At 46.6% G+C, this 17,001-nt stretch overlaps 1 protein-coding gene across 7 annotated transcripts in view; it reads left to right on the top strand.

The window, feature by feature from the left end:
• Positions 1-17,001, top strand: part of ACOXL (acyl-CoA oxidase like) — a 349,357-nt gene that overhangs the window by 297,208 nt on the left and 35,148 nt on the right. For 5 of the 7 annotated variants that reach the window (XM_044261633.1, XM_044261636.1, XM_044261631.1 and 2 more), the window contains one exon: positions 2,960-3,030. The exons of the other annotated variants lie outside the window; for them this stretch is intronic. In XM_044261633.1, the coding sequence (XP_044117568.1) occupies positions 2,960-3,030 (71 nt within the window). The remainder of the gene's footprint in view (positions 1-2,959; positions 3,031-17,001) is intronic. 7 annotated transcript variants of the gene reach the window in all.

The raw sequence follows: 17,001 nt of genomic DNA, 5'->3' as shown, positions 1-17,001 counted from the left end.
GTGATTTGGGGCATGTTGGACATGACAGGCATAGACCAGAGTTTGGGAAAAGTCACGAGGCTGTCTGGAGGCTCACTCCTCAGACAAGGCAGGGTGTGTACCTATCAGCCAAAAAATGATTTAGAGAGAATCAGCGTATAATATGTCCCACGGAGGTATGAAGCCAGGAAGAAACCCGTGTGATGGGGCAAGAGAAAGTTTCTCAAAGGTGCAGAGTTGGGAGGCCAGCGCCATGCCTGACACTGTGCCTTGGCCTCCCCCACTCCTTTCGTCCTCACACCATCTCCATGAGGCAGGCGCCGGTCTCCACAGGTGACTGTAGGAAACTGAGGCTCAGGGAGAGCATGTGGCTAGTCCAAGGACAGGTGGCAGTCAAGACCACGAGTGAGGTCCATCTGACTCCTTGACTGGCTGGGACCCGGAGAAGGGCAGGGTTTGAGCGGATGGGGAGAAGACAGAGCGGATCATATGGCTGAGAACCCAGCCGTGGGTTAATGAGAGTGAAGAGCTGGTGGGGAGGGGCTTCCCAAGGGAAGAAGGTCTGAGAAGCAGAGAGTCGGTCTGTGCAGCGCTCTGGTAGTGTGAGTTTCCCTGTGGGGGCAGCAGCTGGGCACAGGGCCAGGAGAGGAGGGCGGGGCACCGGGGTTGGGCAACGAGGCAGAAGCATTATGCAGTGTCAAAGTGGGACCTAGGCTGTGGGAAAGGGGTGCATCCGGGAGGCATTGTGCAAGAAGGGTCAGCTGGCTCAAGGACGGGAAGGAAGAATCAGAGATCTGGGCCTACTGACTGGTGGATGACAGTACCGCAAAAATGGGAAAATTCAGGCAACAGTGGGCTAGGCACGGAAGTCGACTGTTGAAAGAAACAGCTGCCCGGGCTGGTGTCCACATCTAGTGAACACTAAGTGTCACAGAGGAGTCCAGCCACAGCCAGTTGGAGGTATGGCTCTGGGGTCACCACAGAGGAGGAGAGGTGAAGGTGAGAATCCAGGAGCAAGAATCCCCCCCAACTCCCTCCCACCCCCACCCCCCACCTAAGGCAGCAAGTAGCAAGCGTTGAGTTTCCCATGACCTGTGCTCAGGAAGATTTCAAGTCACAGCATAAACCTTTACCAAATGAAACAGCCACCTTCAAAAAAGGTCATCTAAAGAAAACCTAGCATCTGAATCTGTAGACTATTCTTGAGTCCTCCTCAGACCATGGAGTTCGATATTTTATCACACCAAAACAGAGCTGATGACAATGTTCAGGGAGAGGGGTTGCTGCTTCCAGAGTCTTCCGTGGGTGGGTGTGTTTTGAATCAGTGAGAGCAACCGCATTTGCATGAACTCAGCCTCGCTCAGGCTGAGTTCTGTTGAGTTCTTTTTATGGGGAATGTATTGTATTTCAAAAATTCTTAACTCTCCTAAAATTTTTAATTGTTTAAAATGATTTAAGATTCTGTGTAATTACTATTTGTTTTAGCCCACTGATGATTGGATGGACATTTATATGTAGGCAGGCAACACTGATCTCTCTGTTGGTTCTGAGCACATTTTGACTGGATCAAAGCAAACATTTCGATGTGGAAAAAAATCATCAGCACAAGATACAACTGAAAACAGTTAAAACTGCATAGAGTAATTTAGTCATAGATCGCAACCGTCTAAATATTTGTGTTTAGGTAACTTTAGGTCAGGTCATTAGATATCATTGAACATAACACAAAAAAATTACCCAGGCAATGCTTGATGAAAATTTTTTTTTGATGATATCATTCTCTTCAAAATATCTGCATTTGTAAACATGACCTCAAGACATCCTTAGGGTCAGAACAGGGGAATGAGGCTGTCCCTTGGTCACAAGGCTAGGTGTAGCTCTGCCTACTGCTCCACAGTGGCTCTGTGGAGGTTGGGCTGGACCCCAGAGGTGGTCAGGGGCTCTGAATGTATGGCAGGCCTGCAAGTTTCCAGTGGAGGGGTGGGCTTGCTTGGCTCCAAGGAAAGTGGTGGGACTGTGCCCAGCAGATGGTGGTGAAAGGTTATGACAAGTAGAGAGTGAACACTGCTTTGAGTCTAGAGATAATAGGCTTGTCTAGATGGTTGACTAAGTTAAAGCCTTAATGCCTGTCAAAAGAAGTAGATTTAAATCTGAGGCTGGTAGGGACTCATGGGAGCATTTTTGAAAGTGAAATAATATAGTCAAAACAGTGTACAGGGAAGGTAGTGTGTGGTTTGGTGTTTTGTTTGACCAAAATAAAAAGGGGGTGCCCACACAAGTGGGCTTTTGATGGGAGTCAGGCCACCGTGACAGAGAAGGGGAATGTGATTCCTATAAATTGTCTAAATTAATAGTCTTAGAGTTTTCATGGTCAATTTAAATGGATGGTTAAAAGTAATTTTTTTTTTTCTTGCCAGCTTTCTTGAGTTTCTCTCTGCCATTTTGTTGGAAAAGGATGGTTGGGGAAACATGACTTGAAATATGTAGGGAGGTTTGGGGGATCTACTTAAGTCAACACTGAAGACCATTATCACGTTCACACCAAGAGAGGCCTTAAATCCATATGGGAATCACAACAGAAGACTGAGACAGAAAATCCACCACAGCCAAATTTACAAAGGCAGGTGGTTCTCTAAATGGAGATCACATGAAACAAGGATATGGCATGGTCTTTGGGGGACCCTCATGGTCATTGGTGGCTGAACCCAGGATCTCCCGTAGGTTTAGGATAGAGTTCCATTGATGGTCATGACCCTGTGCTCTGATGTAGTCATCCCAGCTCACAGGGGTGCAGAAGTCACCCCCTCCGGGGACAGCAGGAGCTCTAGCTATCCCATCACCAGGGAAAGATGTGTAGTAGCGTGTCCCCTGTATCTGTTTTCTGTTACAACTACCCTGTTCCTCTCCATACCAGAGGAGCTGGCAGGGGGTGGGCAGAAGGGCAGAAAGGTCATTCACCTTTCCTGTTTCTTCCTTCCAGTTACGTTAGAGCAGTTCTGCCTGGCGGTGAGGAACTGTCCTGACCGAGAGGACCAGGCCTTACTCATGAAGGTAGGTTATCAGACAAAGTACTGATTTCCTTAAAGGCTCGCAGCCCTTTCATTGCCCCAAGGAGAGTTTCATTTTTACAAGCAAGAGTAAATTTATCATCCCTGAGTCCCGTGCTCCGCGGGGATACACTTGTCATCGGCGGGTAGGAGGGCTGTTGGTTAATGAGCACAGCCGCCGTCCACAGACTGCAGCAAAGTGACAGGAGAGTGGGTGTCAACTACTAGCAGGGATTCTGTTTAATTCTCCGGAGGACTCCGCTGGTTCTATTTAAGCTTATCTGACAGAATCTTGATTCTTTGAGCAGATTTATGAGGCTTGGCCAAATTCCATGACTCTCACTGTACTTTTTAATTAAGACAAAGGATTTCATATGTTCTGTGTCTGCCACATCCTTACTTTCGTCACCGCGGGGACCACTACACAAATGAGACCATTCCGTGGAACGGCTGGAATGGGCGTCTTATGTCAGAGATCCCTTGCCCTTGAGCAGAAGACAGACTTCGCTCTTTCTGGGTAGTGGTTGTTTTATTTCCTTCTGAATGATAAAGGAGCACAGGTGCCATCCAACCTACATTTCGGTTTGTACACCGAGGTGAGCCAAGAGTGTGGGAGAACTTGGCTGGTTGCTTGCATGGATTTAATGAAAACTTTGTCTTGGAATGGCAGAGAGTGAGAGATACCAGCAAGTCACAAAGGCACACAAACACCTTTCTACCAAGGACTAAGACTCGTGTTTTCACCTAGAAACTATACTTAGGGTGACCTTGAGAAATATGCATTTCCATGATGTCATTTCAATTCTGTACCATCAGGAAACTGTGTGGTTGGTCCAGGAGCGGCATCTCTTACCTAAACACTGTACCAGGTGTCCTCCGACTTTAGAGATGGGTAGAAAAAAATAGGGCGTCACTGTAAGGGATTTCCAACTCATTTGCCTAAGGTGTGATATTTTTGGTCTGTCTTGTTTTTTTTTTTCCCTAAGCTTTCAGTGATGTTAATTTTATGATCAAGGAGTGCTGATACCGAATGATGGTTTTGTCTGGGAGACCTGCTCCACTGGGGGCCTGGGTATGCTACACCGGCTTGGAGCTGCGTAAAGTCAGGCACATGGGTTTTCTTGGTATTTTGAGGTTTTTCACAGTTAGCCCTCAGCCCCCTGACCTGACACCTATTCCCCAAGGACTTTTCCTCCCAGGTAACAGGCTGTATTTCTGTGGCCTTGAAGAATCTCTTGGGCCCCCTGACACTCACCTCTTGAGCCCCGATCACTATTCAAGGGGACAAGGTCACAGAGCCTTTTGACCCTTCCTTCCTCTCCTGTCTAGTGTTGTTTCTCTGTGCTGAACACACTCCTGTGTGCTGCTTGGTACTGCTAGTGACTTGGGATGCCCCAGTGACTCTGAGCTTCTCCATGTCTCTACCGGGAGGGTGGAAAAAATGCCACCAAAATCCCGCTTCTTCTCTCCATTTCTCACCTTCCTGATGACTCTCCTTCTGCCCCCAGCCTGTCTTCTCTGGAACTCTGGCTCAGAAACTAGCAGGTGCAGGCGGCAGAGGGAGGTGAAGATAGCGTAAGTTGTCTTGGAATATGCATGATCGCCAGTGGCATTCAGTATGGTCTGTCTTCCCTGCTGGTTTCTGCAGAATGTACTGGGGTGGCCGAGGACGATGTCTGTGGGAGTTTTCTCAATATCTGCAGGTATTTGAACAGGCATCATCAAAGAAGTTTCGCTGAACAAAATGTGTGCTCAGTTCATATATACTGAAACTATTTATGATTTTTTTTTCAGAGGATTGAGGTTTCTAAGGTCACATATCAGAGAGCACTACGTGGGTGTGACAGCAGTGTGTAGGATTTTTGTAGACGTTATGTGGGAGAACTTGCTCAGGGTGACAGGAGATAATTTTGATTACAATCAGCCTGTAGTCCACTATATGTTTACCGGGCTGAGCTTTCTCTTTGAAGATGATCTGCAAAAAACTTCAATATTTAATTCAACTTCGTTGGGTGAAGAGTTGTTGGAGGCAAAAACCATAGCTCTGGTTTTGTTTTTTTTGTGTGTGTGTGTGTGTTTTTAACGATACTTACATACAATGCTGTTGTATTCCTACATTGTCAGAGATCACTGAGACCTGGGGACGGTTATTCCATTCAGATCTGTGAGTGTGCTCTATACCTAGACCTCAAGAAGATGCAAGGGTTGAACTGGTAGCTAAGCCAAGGTCAGATACCTGTTGAACCAAGGTCAGATATCTCTGGAAAAACAGAGTCAGGGTCTGAGACTTTGGAGGTGGCTGAAGTGAAAACCTTCACCGGACAACCAAGAAGAGTCGGGGAGAGAGGAGAAGTGACTTCCCACCGTCACTGGTTAGTAGACAACAGAACTGGGACCAGAAAGCCAGGTCTCTGGAGCCCCAAGCTGGGCTTCATCCTGGGACCTCCAACCAGATGAATAGATGCACAGAAAAGTCTACCACCTCACCCCCTCCACCACACCAGAGCCGCATGGGAGGTCACACTGCAGTGAAACCACAAGATCGCTCTTGTGGCTTGTCTGGTAGAATCACTCTTGTGGCTTGTCCTTAATCACACCCCATTTGCAAAGAGCGTCATGAGACAGAAAGGAGCTGGTTTCTCCATGACTCAGTTTCCTCGTCTACCAAGTAGAGGTCAAGGCTGTTCCTAACTTAGGATGTTCCCACCACTGCAGCCCTGCTGAGGGGCTAAGAGAGAGGTGCCAAGGGATAAAACAGTTGTCTTTAGGTCTTGCTTTTTCGTGCGATTTCACTACAATTTGAACCAAAGTAAAGAATTTGATTCTAGAAGTTACTTTTATGACCCCATTCACGTCCCTACCTACCTGTTTCTTCACTTGTTCTTAGTTCTCCTGGCCAGTTAGTCTCTTTGGTCCTCTGCAGACCCACACTCCAGCCCCACAGCCACTCCTGCCCGGCCTGTCTGAACCTCACACGTCTCCTTCCTCCCTCATCAGCCTCAGATCCACGGCACAGCCTGTGACTCTTCCGGCTCTGGGGCTGCCATGTCACACGCAGGGCAGTATTAATCCCCCATAGCATCTTCCAGAACCATCCTTTCCCTCTCTCCCAGAACAGAGCACCTGGGCCTGACCCTCCAGGGGCAAGGCTGGTCCCTACACTGCTGGGAACCAGGTGTAATCTTGGGCAGGTTCCTTCTATCTCTTTTAGCCCAGTGTCCTATTGTGGTGAAAGAAGACATGAATTAGATGACCCCCAGAGATCCTGCCAGCATCCACATTCTGCAAATCTACTCCTGGATGTGGCCAGCAAGCCTGTCTCTCTGAACATGCTTGAGAATGGGCCGGCATCCACTGCCTGCCTCTTTCCTTCAGGCTCAGCAAAACCAACTTTCTCAGAAACCCCCTCCTACTTGTCACTATTCTGGATTCACTTCCAGCCATGGCTTGTGCATGCGCGCTCTCTCTCTCTCCTTTGGCATAGGGTGATCATAGAACTTCTCAGCCGAATCCAGACTTTTTTGAAAGGGAAAGGGGGAACCACTGAAAATTAAACATGGGCGGCCAGCAGAGACCGTGACTGTCCCAGGAAAACCAGGGCATTTGGTTAGCCTGTTTTTGAATCAAATCCAAAATCCCTCCCTCAATGAAAGGGCTGAAGCTTGCCTCATAAGTCTTCACTCTCAGAGTTGGTACAGATGCTTCTTGTCCCCATTCCCCCAACAGTTGTCACATGTTAAAAATCGTACCCCTCTTTCGGTGATGAAAATCGGCAGGAAGACGGACCTCTTGCCGCCTATCTGCATTTGGACCTTCATTTTCTAAATCAAACGTAAATCATCACACTTCCTCATTCTGTCCTCCAGGGAGTTTCTTACACACCTGGCAGCAGTCATTTCCAATTTGGGTAGGAGACAGCAGCCCCAACGAAGAGCCTCAATGGGACAAAAACTTCCTGAGGCAGTGGCCTGCTGTGCCTCCCAGCTTCCCTTGGAAAAGCAAGAAGGATGTTCGGGGGGGAAGTGGCCATTTCCCAGGAAATGCTTCTCCCCCCAGATCAGGAGACAAGAGCTCGTTGGAGAAGTTTTGGCTGATATGTTCGAACTGGAGCAAGGCAGTAGAACCAGCCTTCGCCATTCCAGTGATACTGAGCAAACGCCTGGAATATTCCTCGCCCTGCAGCCTGGCTCAGCCTCTCTCCCTCAGGGCTTGGGCCAGAGGTACTGTGTGAAGTTCAAGGTAGCCCTTTCTGCAGGTGGGGTCTGATACCACCTCTACTGTAGAAAGCAGCGACAAGAACGGAGCTGCCCATGTGAAAATAAATAGCACATCTTGAATCTAGGCTCCCCGAATAGCAGACCTTCAGAAGGGCTGCTGCTCCAGCAGCCCGGAGGTCCCATCCTGGGTGGAGTGCTGGCAGAGGGAGCCGAGTGCCCATGGCAAGGCGGGTGACCCCTGGGTCTGAGGACACAAACAGAGCAGTTGTCCTATCTGCTGGCTGCCCAACTGCCACGTCCACAGGCCCATGAGAGTCGGTGGGCACAGCTGCCAGGTGCTGAGGTCAAAGTCGAGGTCGAGAAAATCTGCCTAGACGGTGCTCCAGGGCGGCTCCCCAGAGGTATATGCTGGGCTGGCAGGAGTGCGGCTGGAAGCTTCCTTAACATTTCTTACCAGCTACCAAGTATGAAGGCTGCCCCTAAATGCACAGGGGAAAGTGGGCAGGTGTGGACAGAGGGATGCGCAGCCTCCCTCCCCCACATCCCCTCAGCACTGTGCCCGGCCAGATCGGGCCCTTTCTCTGCTGTCTGGTGATGTGCTAGCGAATGGGACACACTTGAGCCCTTCTTGAAACCAGAAATTGTCAATTGAACCATATGACCCAACCCATCAGTCCTCCCAGTTTACACAAATACAACTCCTTCCCAGAAACGGGCGTTTTCTCCTAGCCTGATGGGGTCCCGGCCTGGTAGGGATGAGGGTTTACCTTAGCACGGGAATGGCTGTGCGCTGAGGAGAGAGGGGATTTTCCACATGACCGCTCCACTGACTCACCTCCCCTCAGAAGGTTTAGAAACATCCAGCAGGCTGGTTATCTAGTGTTCTGAAGTTGTCATTGTCACAAAGATTCTTTCTGCTTCACTTCTCCCTCAGTCCCCTCCTTACCCTCCCCGCTCCCCTCCATGCTGCTCGGCCCAAGGGGCAGAAACTGAGCCAATCCGTTTTAGGAATGGCCAACACATGCTTGCAGGGTCCCTGGGTGCCCTTTTGCACGGTAGGGAAGGGCTCAGCCCCTCCAGCTCTGATGGGATGCTCGCCACGGCAACCCCAGTATCTAAGCAGGGCGTCTGCAGGGGACTGTCCCTGCCTCACAGGCGGCTGGCAGCGGCAGTTTGAGCCTGTCAAGTGGGCGAGGTGGGGTTTTTCCCTTTTTCCTGCATTCTAACTGCTCTTTCTTCCTTTTCTCAACGTGTGTAGGTGGTAGCTAGTTTAAGCACCAGACCCAGCAGCCAAGAGTTAATTATAAGCACCTCCCATCAAGTGTGGGGAGGACTATAATGTCCTCCTTACTGCAGGAGGCCTTTTTAATACCCATGGAGCCTCTCACAGGCCCTTGCCTTTGACAGTAGCGTGGGCCCCTGAGCAACAAGCAGGAGCAAACATCCTGTGTGTGCACCACGTGTGCCCACAGCCACTGCTCAGTCGTCTGGCTCTGGTCATGGGAGCAGGCCTCCCACACAGGAGGAAAAGGGCTCTCTTCTGGGGTTTGACTCCATTTCTGAACCCAGTCCTGGGTGAACCAATTCAATCCCTGTTTGAATTCCTTTAGCATAGATTGTGACGGACTGTCTTGAAATTCAGTCCACATCCTCTGCTCCTTTCCTGTCCCCTTCCCAACTCCTTGCAAGCCAATGCCTCGTGGACAGAAGTGAGCACGTGGCTGATGACGTTTCGGAGATAAGCTGTTCCACAAGAGCCTATTGTGCACTAGGTAATGTTTTTCTGGTACCTGGCTCACTTGAAAATATATATATATATTTTAATATTTAATAAGGGAACAGAACTACCGGTGATGTAGAAATCAAGTCTCGGGCCTAGTCTTCCGGCAGTAACTGGTTTCCTCTCCTGCCCATACTTCTGTGCCACTGGTGCCCTGGAATGCTTCTCCTCCCTTCAATCCCTGTCCTCTCGTCCCAAGTTCCAAGTCTGTGCCAGGGTTCTACAGAGTTACTCTCAAACCCACCCCCGCCAACGATCTCAGGGACAATTATCCACCCTACGAAACTCTAATGTGGATCTTTAATGCATAGGACTAACTTTAACTCAAAGGAACAAATACCCGGGGAGAACATCTCAGACGTCCCTCTAAGTCAACAGAAGCGTTATTCTGGGCATTCTCTGCAGATTCCCATCACAAGCCTTCTTCGTGAACATTTATAAGGGCCCATTTTGTGCCAGGCACTGTGCTAGGCACTGGGGAGGCTCATCTTAGTAAGATCTCGCCCTCATCCTCAGGCAGCTCCCTGAATCATAAGGTGTGACCGGTAGTTCTTGCATCCCCCAAAAAGCAAGCATGTCGGGATGGGAGGAAGTTCAGGTTGCTGATGGAACGCTCCGCTGGGTTGCCCAAGTCAACGTGGACTTCAAGAAGACTTCAGAGGAGGTGGCATTTGAGCTCAGTCTCTGTGGCTCTGCAGGAAATTAAATTTAACCAACTGTGTGGGTTCCACTGTGCTTACTGGTGGGGTCAATGCGAGCTGTGTTCTGAGCTTTCCGTTTATAGTGTTTCAGATGCACCGATGCATGCCTTCAGAGCTGGCTGCCGAAGCAAGGGGCCCAGACAGCTGCTTCTCCAGGGGAGAGGTGGCCAGAAGCTTCCATTCTTATTGTGCTGTTGCATGTTTCCTCCTTGTGCCATAGCTATCTTGGAATTACACCATTCAATCAATAGTCCTTCCTTTGGCTTGGAAGACTTCCGTCACTTCCAGAGGTCCATGTCAGAGTCTCTGAGAGGCAATGCAGCGGAAGTCGCCCTCAGCTAACAGTTGCTCTGTGAGCATGAGATGGGTGTTGGGAAATGAGGAGGAAGAAGGTGGAGAGATTCCCTGTCCCACAGTAGGGGAACCTACTCTGCTCTCTGAGAGTCTGACTTACGTGGCAAAGCTCAGCACTCAGCCTCATACAGAGCTATCAGGGGAAATGGACCAGTGCTTCTCCAGGCTAATGCCATCAGGTATAAACATTACGTGGGCCCAGTCCCCTGGGAGGACCACACGATCACGTGGGTGGACGGCTGCACTGTGCGACAACATTGCACCTGCTCTGCCTCCTTGATACTTCTTTGTCAAACATCTGCCTGTGTATCTAAGTGGAGAACGGCTGGAAAGCCGACATTCCGGTATTCAGAAAAGCAGTGGCTGTCCCCAAGAATGGAGAACACAACCCTTGGGGAACTTGTGGCCCCCGCGAGTCTGGCACAGGACGTGTGGAGGCGGGTCCCTCCCTAAAGGCTCTGCCCTTTATGTCTTCCCTGCACAGCTCGGGGTGGGGGGCAGATTTTATTTCAGGCTGTTCTAGACGACGGGGCGGAGGGCAGAAGAGGAAATCACTTGAGACAAATAAGAGAAATGGAAGGATTTGGTAAAAGCCATCTGTGGGAAAATGAGAGCAAAATTTGGCCCAAGGGGCCTAAAGTGAGAGGAGAGAACAGGGCCCAGCCCAAACTTGTTATTTTACCATTTGAATAAAGAGGTCAAGACGCTGTGGTGCCCAGGAGACTTCTCTTGAGTGACTAACCCAGAATGTGGAGAAATTCCATCAGGGGCTTTCAGTGGTATGAACGCAGGCTACCATACGTTAACAGAATTACAGAGTGGCTGCAGGGGATGACAGATTTCCCAGCACACAGTGAAGGAGACATTAGCACTAAAGTTATGTGGGCGTCACTTCGGACAGGGCTGAGGAAGGTGGCAAAGCTCAGCTCTCCCACTCAGCCATCTCCCCTGCCTGCCGCTGACCACGTGTGCAGCCTGACTGAAAACTGGAAATGTTAGGAGACAGATTTTTGCTCCCTACATCTTCTCAACTCTCCCTCTTACCCTTCTTAAATTTTAGCCACTCTGGTTTTGGTTAATTTTACAATGTTCTTAAGTACACACACACACACACACACACACACACGCACACACACACACCCTGGATATCAAATTTGAGATGGGGAAAAAAGAAAAAAGATGGGTTAAATCAACTCCCAAAGGAGAAAGGGAGGAAGGAGAAAGGAACTTAATTTTGGAATAAATGCCAGGAAAATAGCCAACATGAAGGTACCAGTCAACCACTTGTTGCTTTTTCTCAAGTTCTCCTGATGAAATGTCTTCACCTTTGGGAGGATCTTCTACCTTCATCTCTTCCAGGACTGTAAAAAGGACAGGAGCGGATGGAGCAGCTTGATGTGTTCTTAAAGCTCTTGCCTGATGGGAAGAGAAACTAGGAATAGCCTATTGATGATAGTTTGAGAAATATGTTATTTGTGAAAGTGCTTTCACAGAAAATCTAACACTGACTGTCAGAATTAGGACCAATTATATAAATGAGGTGAACAAACCTATTATTAAAAGTGAGAGTCTCAGCTGTGTGACATGGGCAGACAGGCAGACTTCTGCTTCCAGGAAGATGAAGCAGACAGACTCATCCATCCCTATTCTTTTTGATAATTTCAACTAAAAACACTGGACATTAGCTATAAAACTAACATGAAAAAACTGAAAGCAGACCAGCTAGGGACTTCAGGAATGCTGTGATGGGAGTCCCCTGGATTTTCTCTATGCCGCATACATCCTTTATTTGGAGCTGAAGAAGCTGGAAACCTGGAGAGGGCTAACAAGAACAAGAACAGACACTCTCCCACACCACAAAAAAAGGGCCAAAAGCTAAAGGACCAGAAAAGGGCCAGCAAGAAAGAAACCTTATAAGCAATACTTGCTCTAATCCAGCAATACCTACCTACAGAAAAATCAATGAAATCACCTTCATCCATGCTGAGAATAGTCTTATGGGAAGTGTAGATTTCCCTGTTCACTAGACCATAAAGAGGAAATGCAGCCTCACCACTGGGATTATGTCAGAGGAGGCCTAGTAGGGAACTAGGGTACTCATCTCCACTTGGCAGTAAGGAGACCTTACCCCTATCCCACTAGAGTGTCTTTGGGAAACACATAGGGAGCCTAGACTTCCTTATCAAGTAGTAATCTCTTGCTGTTACTATCACCCCTCCCTCTTCCTGCTATGGTGGTAGCAGAGAAGGTCAAGTAGAAATTCAGGACTTTCACCACCACCTAGTAGTAATGACACCGGTGGTATCAGTGGAGGTCATATAGAGAGTAGAAATGAGGGACTCCTATCCTCCCAGCCAAGGTGGTTATCAGTGGAGGCCTAGTGCTGAGCTACCTACCTCTACTCAACAGTAATGAGGGACACTTCCCCAACTTGGCTGTTAACAGTGGCTGAAGTGCATGCCTCCCAACCTCTGAGGAGGCAGTATTACAGAAAGTTAGCTATAATAATATCTAAATAAGAGCCAGAGTCTCATAATATAATACCCCAAATGGTTAAGTTCCAGTAAAAATCACTCATCACACCAAGAACTGGAATCTCAAACTGAATGAAAAAAAAAAAAAAAAAGGCAATCAGTGGACACCTCACTGATATGGCAGTGATGTTTAAATGATCTGAAAAATATTTTTAAAAAGACATCATGGGGCACTTGGGTGGCTCAGTGGGTTAAAGCCTCTGCCTTTGGCTCAGGTCATGATCCCAGGGTCCTAGGATCAAGCCCCGCATCAGGTTCTATGCTCAGTAGGGAGCCTGCCTCCCCCCACTCTCTGCCTACCTGTCTGCCTACTTGTGATCTCTGTCTGTCAAATAAATAAAGTCTTTTAAAAATTAAAGAAAAAGACAACATAAAAAAGTTTCAAGAGTAATTTCAAACATGCTTAAAATAAATAAAACAATAGAAGTCTCATCGAATAGTCTCAGCAAAGAAATAGAAAATACAAGTAACCAATGGAAATATTAGAACTGGAAAATACAATAATGAAATAAATATCTCAATAGATGGTCTCAACAGTAGGATGGAAGGGACAGAGGAAAAACTAACTGACCTGGAAGATAAAACAATAGAAATTAACTGAATCTAGGGGCACGTGGCTGGCTCAGTCAGGGGAGCATATGACCCTTAACCTTGAGGTTATGAGTTTGAGGCACACATTGGGTGTAGGGATTACATGCAAATAAACTCTTTAAAAAAGACAGAAACTAACTGAATCTAAAAACAGAGATAACATAGAAGAAGAAGGAGGAGGAGGTGGAGGTGAAGGAAGAAGAGAGAGAAAAGAGCTTCAGGGACCTTTGGGACTATAACAAAAGACTTAACATTTGTGTCATTGGAGTCCCAAAAGGAGAGGAGAAAGATGACAAGTTTGGAAAAGTACTCAAAAGAATAATAGCTGAGGGGCGCCTGGGTGGCTCAGTGGGTTAAGCCGCTGCCTTCGGCTTAGGTCATGATCTCAGGGTCCTGGGATCGAGCCCCGCATCGGGCTCTCTGCTCAGCAGGGGGCCTGCTTCCTCCTCTCTCTCTGCCTGCCTCTCTGCCTACTTGTGATCTCTCTCTCTCTCTCTCTGTCAAATAAATTAATAAATAAAATCTTTAAAAAAAAAAAAAAAGAATAATAGCTGAAAATTTCCCAAATTTGCCAAAAGGCATAAACCTATACATTCAAGAAGCTGAATGAAAAACAGCATAACTGAAAGAAATCCACACCAAAACACATCATAATTAAAATTCTGAAAACTAAAGACAAAAAAATTCTGAAACTAAAGACAAAAAAAATGAAAGCAATAAGAAGGAAATAACACCTTTTCTATAGGGGAAAATCAATTCAAAAGATTTCTCATCAGAAACCATGGTGCCAGAAGGAAGTAACATATTTTCAAATGTTTGAGGGGGGAAAACCCATCAACCCAAAAACCTATATCCAGTGAAAACATTCTTCAGAAATGTGGGGGAAATAAAGATATTCTTAGATGAAGAAAGATCACAGGATTTGTCACCAGTAAGCCTATACTAAAAGAATGGCTAAAATAAGTTCTATAGGGGGTGCCTGGCTGGCTCAGTTGGAAGAACATGTGACTCTTGATCTTGGGGTCATAAGTTCAAGCCCCACACTGGGTGAAGAGATTACTTAAATAAAACTTTTTTAAAAAGAGGTTCTATAAACAGAAAAGAAGCAGTGGAAGAAAGAGTCATGGAACATCAGGAAGGAAGGAACAATACAGTAAGCTAAAATGGTAAATTCAAACTACTTTCCTTTTCCTTTCGAGTTTTCTAAATTATGTTTAACAACTGAGGCAAAAATAGTAACACTATCTCATGTGATTCTAAACACATACAGAAAAAAAAACCTAAAACAGTTATATTGTAAACAGAGGAGGGTAAAGAGAAATAAACACTTAAACTGTTATGCCACTGGACTATGAAACTGTGATATCTCTTTCTCTATATATATATATATTTTTAACCTTTTACTATTTATCTCTATGAGTCCGTAGGCAGCATAGAGGTGGTTCATATTTTTAATCCACTCTGCTGATCTCTGTCTTTAATTGTTGCATTTAAACTATTTGCTTTTGGAGCATCTGGGTGGCTCAGTCTGTTAACCACCTGACTCTTGATTTTGGCTCAGGTTGTGATCTCAGGGTCATGAGATCAAGCCCCACATTGGGCCCTGCATTGTACTCCACTTCAAGCTCCATGTTCAGTGAGGAATCTGCTTCTCTCTTTCTCTCTGCACCTTCTCCCGTTCATTCTCTCTCTCCCTCTCTTGCTTTCCAATAAATAAGTAAATCCTTAAAATAACAACAAAAAAACCTGGTTCAAAAATGTTCGAAGAACTTGAATAAACATTTCTCCAAAGAAGATCTACAAATGGCCAATAGGTACCTGAAAAGATGCTCAGCATCACTAATCTTTAGGGAAAAATAAAGTCACAATGAGACACCACTTTATTCTCGTTAGGATGGCTGCTATTTAAAAAAATGAAATAACTTGTGTTAGCAAGGATGTGGAGAAACTGGAACACTGGTACACTGTTGGTGGGAATGTAAAATGATATAATCATTATGGTAGACAGTGTGGCAGTTCTTTAAAAAGTTAAAAATAGGGGTACCTGGGTGGTTCAGTCAGTTAAGCATCTGCCTTTGGCTCAGGTCATGATCCAGGGTTCTGCAATCCAGCCCTGCACTAGGCTCCTTGCTCAGCGGGGAGTCCACTTCTCTCTCTCTCCTTCTCTCCCTGCTTATGGTCTCTCGCTCTCTTTCCCAAACAAATAAATAAAATCTTTTAAAAATAATAAAAATAGAATTACTGGGTGAACCAGCAATTCTGCTTCTGGGCATACACCCACAAGAATTGAAAGGGGTGACTCAAACAGTTATCTGTACGCTCATGTTCATAGCAGCACTATTCACAATAGCCAAAAGGTGGAAACAGTCCAAGTGTCCATCAGCATATGAATGGATAAATACAATGTGGTGTACACATGCAATGGGATATTATTCAGCCTTAAAAAGGGAAGGCTATTCTGACACATGGGCAGCATGGATGAACCTTGAAGCCATTATGCTAAGTGAAATTAGCCAGTCACAAAGAATGTGATGTTGCATGAGTCTGCTTACATGAGGGACTCACATATAGAGACAGCAGAGGAAGTAGATTGGTGATTGGGGACCATAGAGATGCAAGAATGAGGAGGTATTTACCGAGTACAGAGTTCCAGCTTTGCAAGATGAAAAAAATTTGAAGATGGATGGTGGTGATGGTTGCAAAGCCAAGGACAGATAGGGAATTGGGAGTAGCAAGAAGGTAGGATCAATTATGGGTTAAAACAAGTCAGAAGAGAAGAGCCCAACTGAAGGCTTTGGTCCAAGTTGCTTAACCTGTCTGCATGAAGTAGGGGTATGCTATGGTTCTTAACTGGTCTAAACAGTGGATTGTGTAAGGAGCCCCAGAGGGAATAGCCTCATCTCTGCCTACAAAACTTTATTTTCTGAATTCCCCGACTCCCACCGAACATGGTAAGGGAGAGAATGCAGTTACCAGAATATGGCAATCACGGGATAGCTTAAATTCTGCAGTCAGCTATAAGACCCCCCCTCCAAAAGAAGAAAAAACATTTTCTTATCAGTCTACTCTCAGGTTCAGAAGCACTAGGGCTCTGGTATCCCCTGTGGCCAAACACTGATATTCAGCATGCTGCTGAGAAGATGACTCAAGCTTATCCTCTCCAGAAATTTCCCTCTGTCTCCTCTTTTGGCTTGTCAAGTTTTTGCTTCCTGCAGATGATTTTCTGCACTCTTCATTTCCCCGTGTTTGAGGACGCCAGAATATAGCTACGTCTAGACTTTTCTAATGAGGCATGAAATAGGACGTGCCTTGGGTCTGGCTGTCTATGGCCCATCCTCCCTTTACCATGCCCTTCGTGTTTGATCCACCATGACACTAGCTCTTGACCTACGGTCACTTTACTGTGATACTCATGTCCCATGGCGAGAAACTTGTTGCCCTGCCACAGAATGTGGTGATGAATAACAGGCCATCCCAGGCTCCTCTATGTCCAAAGATCCAAAAATTCAGAAGGAAAAGATCACCTTCATCCTCAACCCTCTTCTCCCAGAGCACTCTGAATTACCAGAATGATTCAGTTGCTACTATCTGCCACCTCTTTTAATAAGAGAAACATTTAAGACACAAGAAATATCGAGCAGAATGGATTTTAAAAAAATAAGCTATAATAAGTTTGGAAGAAAAAGAAACTTTGATCTTGAACAACTTCCATGGGTGATCGGAAAAAAAGACACAAGTTGCCTCTCCTTGCTTTTCCAGTTAAATATGAATAAGACTTCTCTGATGGAAGCCGATAAG

Source organism: Neovison vison, chromosome 8 (genome assembly GCF_020171115.1).
Source record: "Neovison vison isolate M4711 chromosome 8, ASM_NN_V1, whole genome shotgun sequence".
NCBI lineage: Eukaryota > Metazoa > Chordata > Mammalia > Carnivora > Mustelidae > Neogale > Neogale vison.
This window is presented reverse-complemented; position numbering and strand designations above follow the sequence as displayed.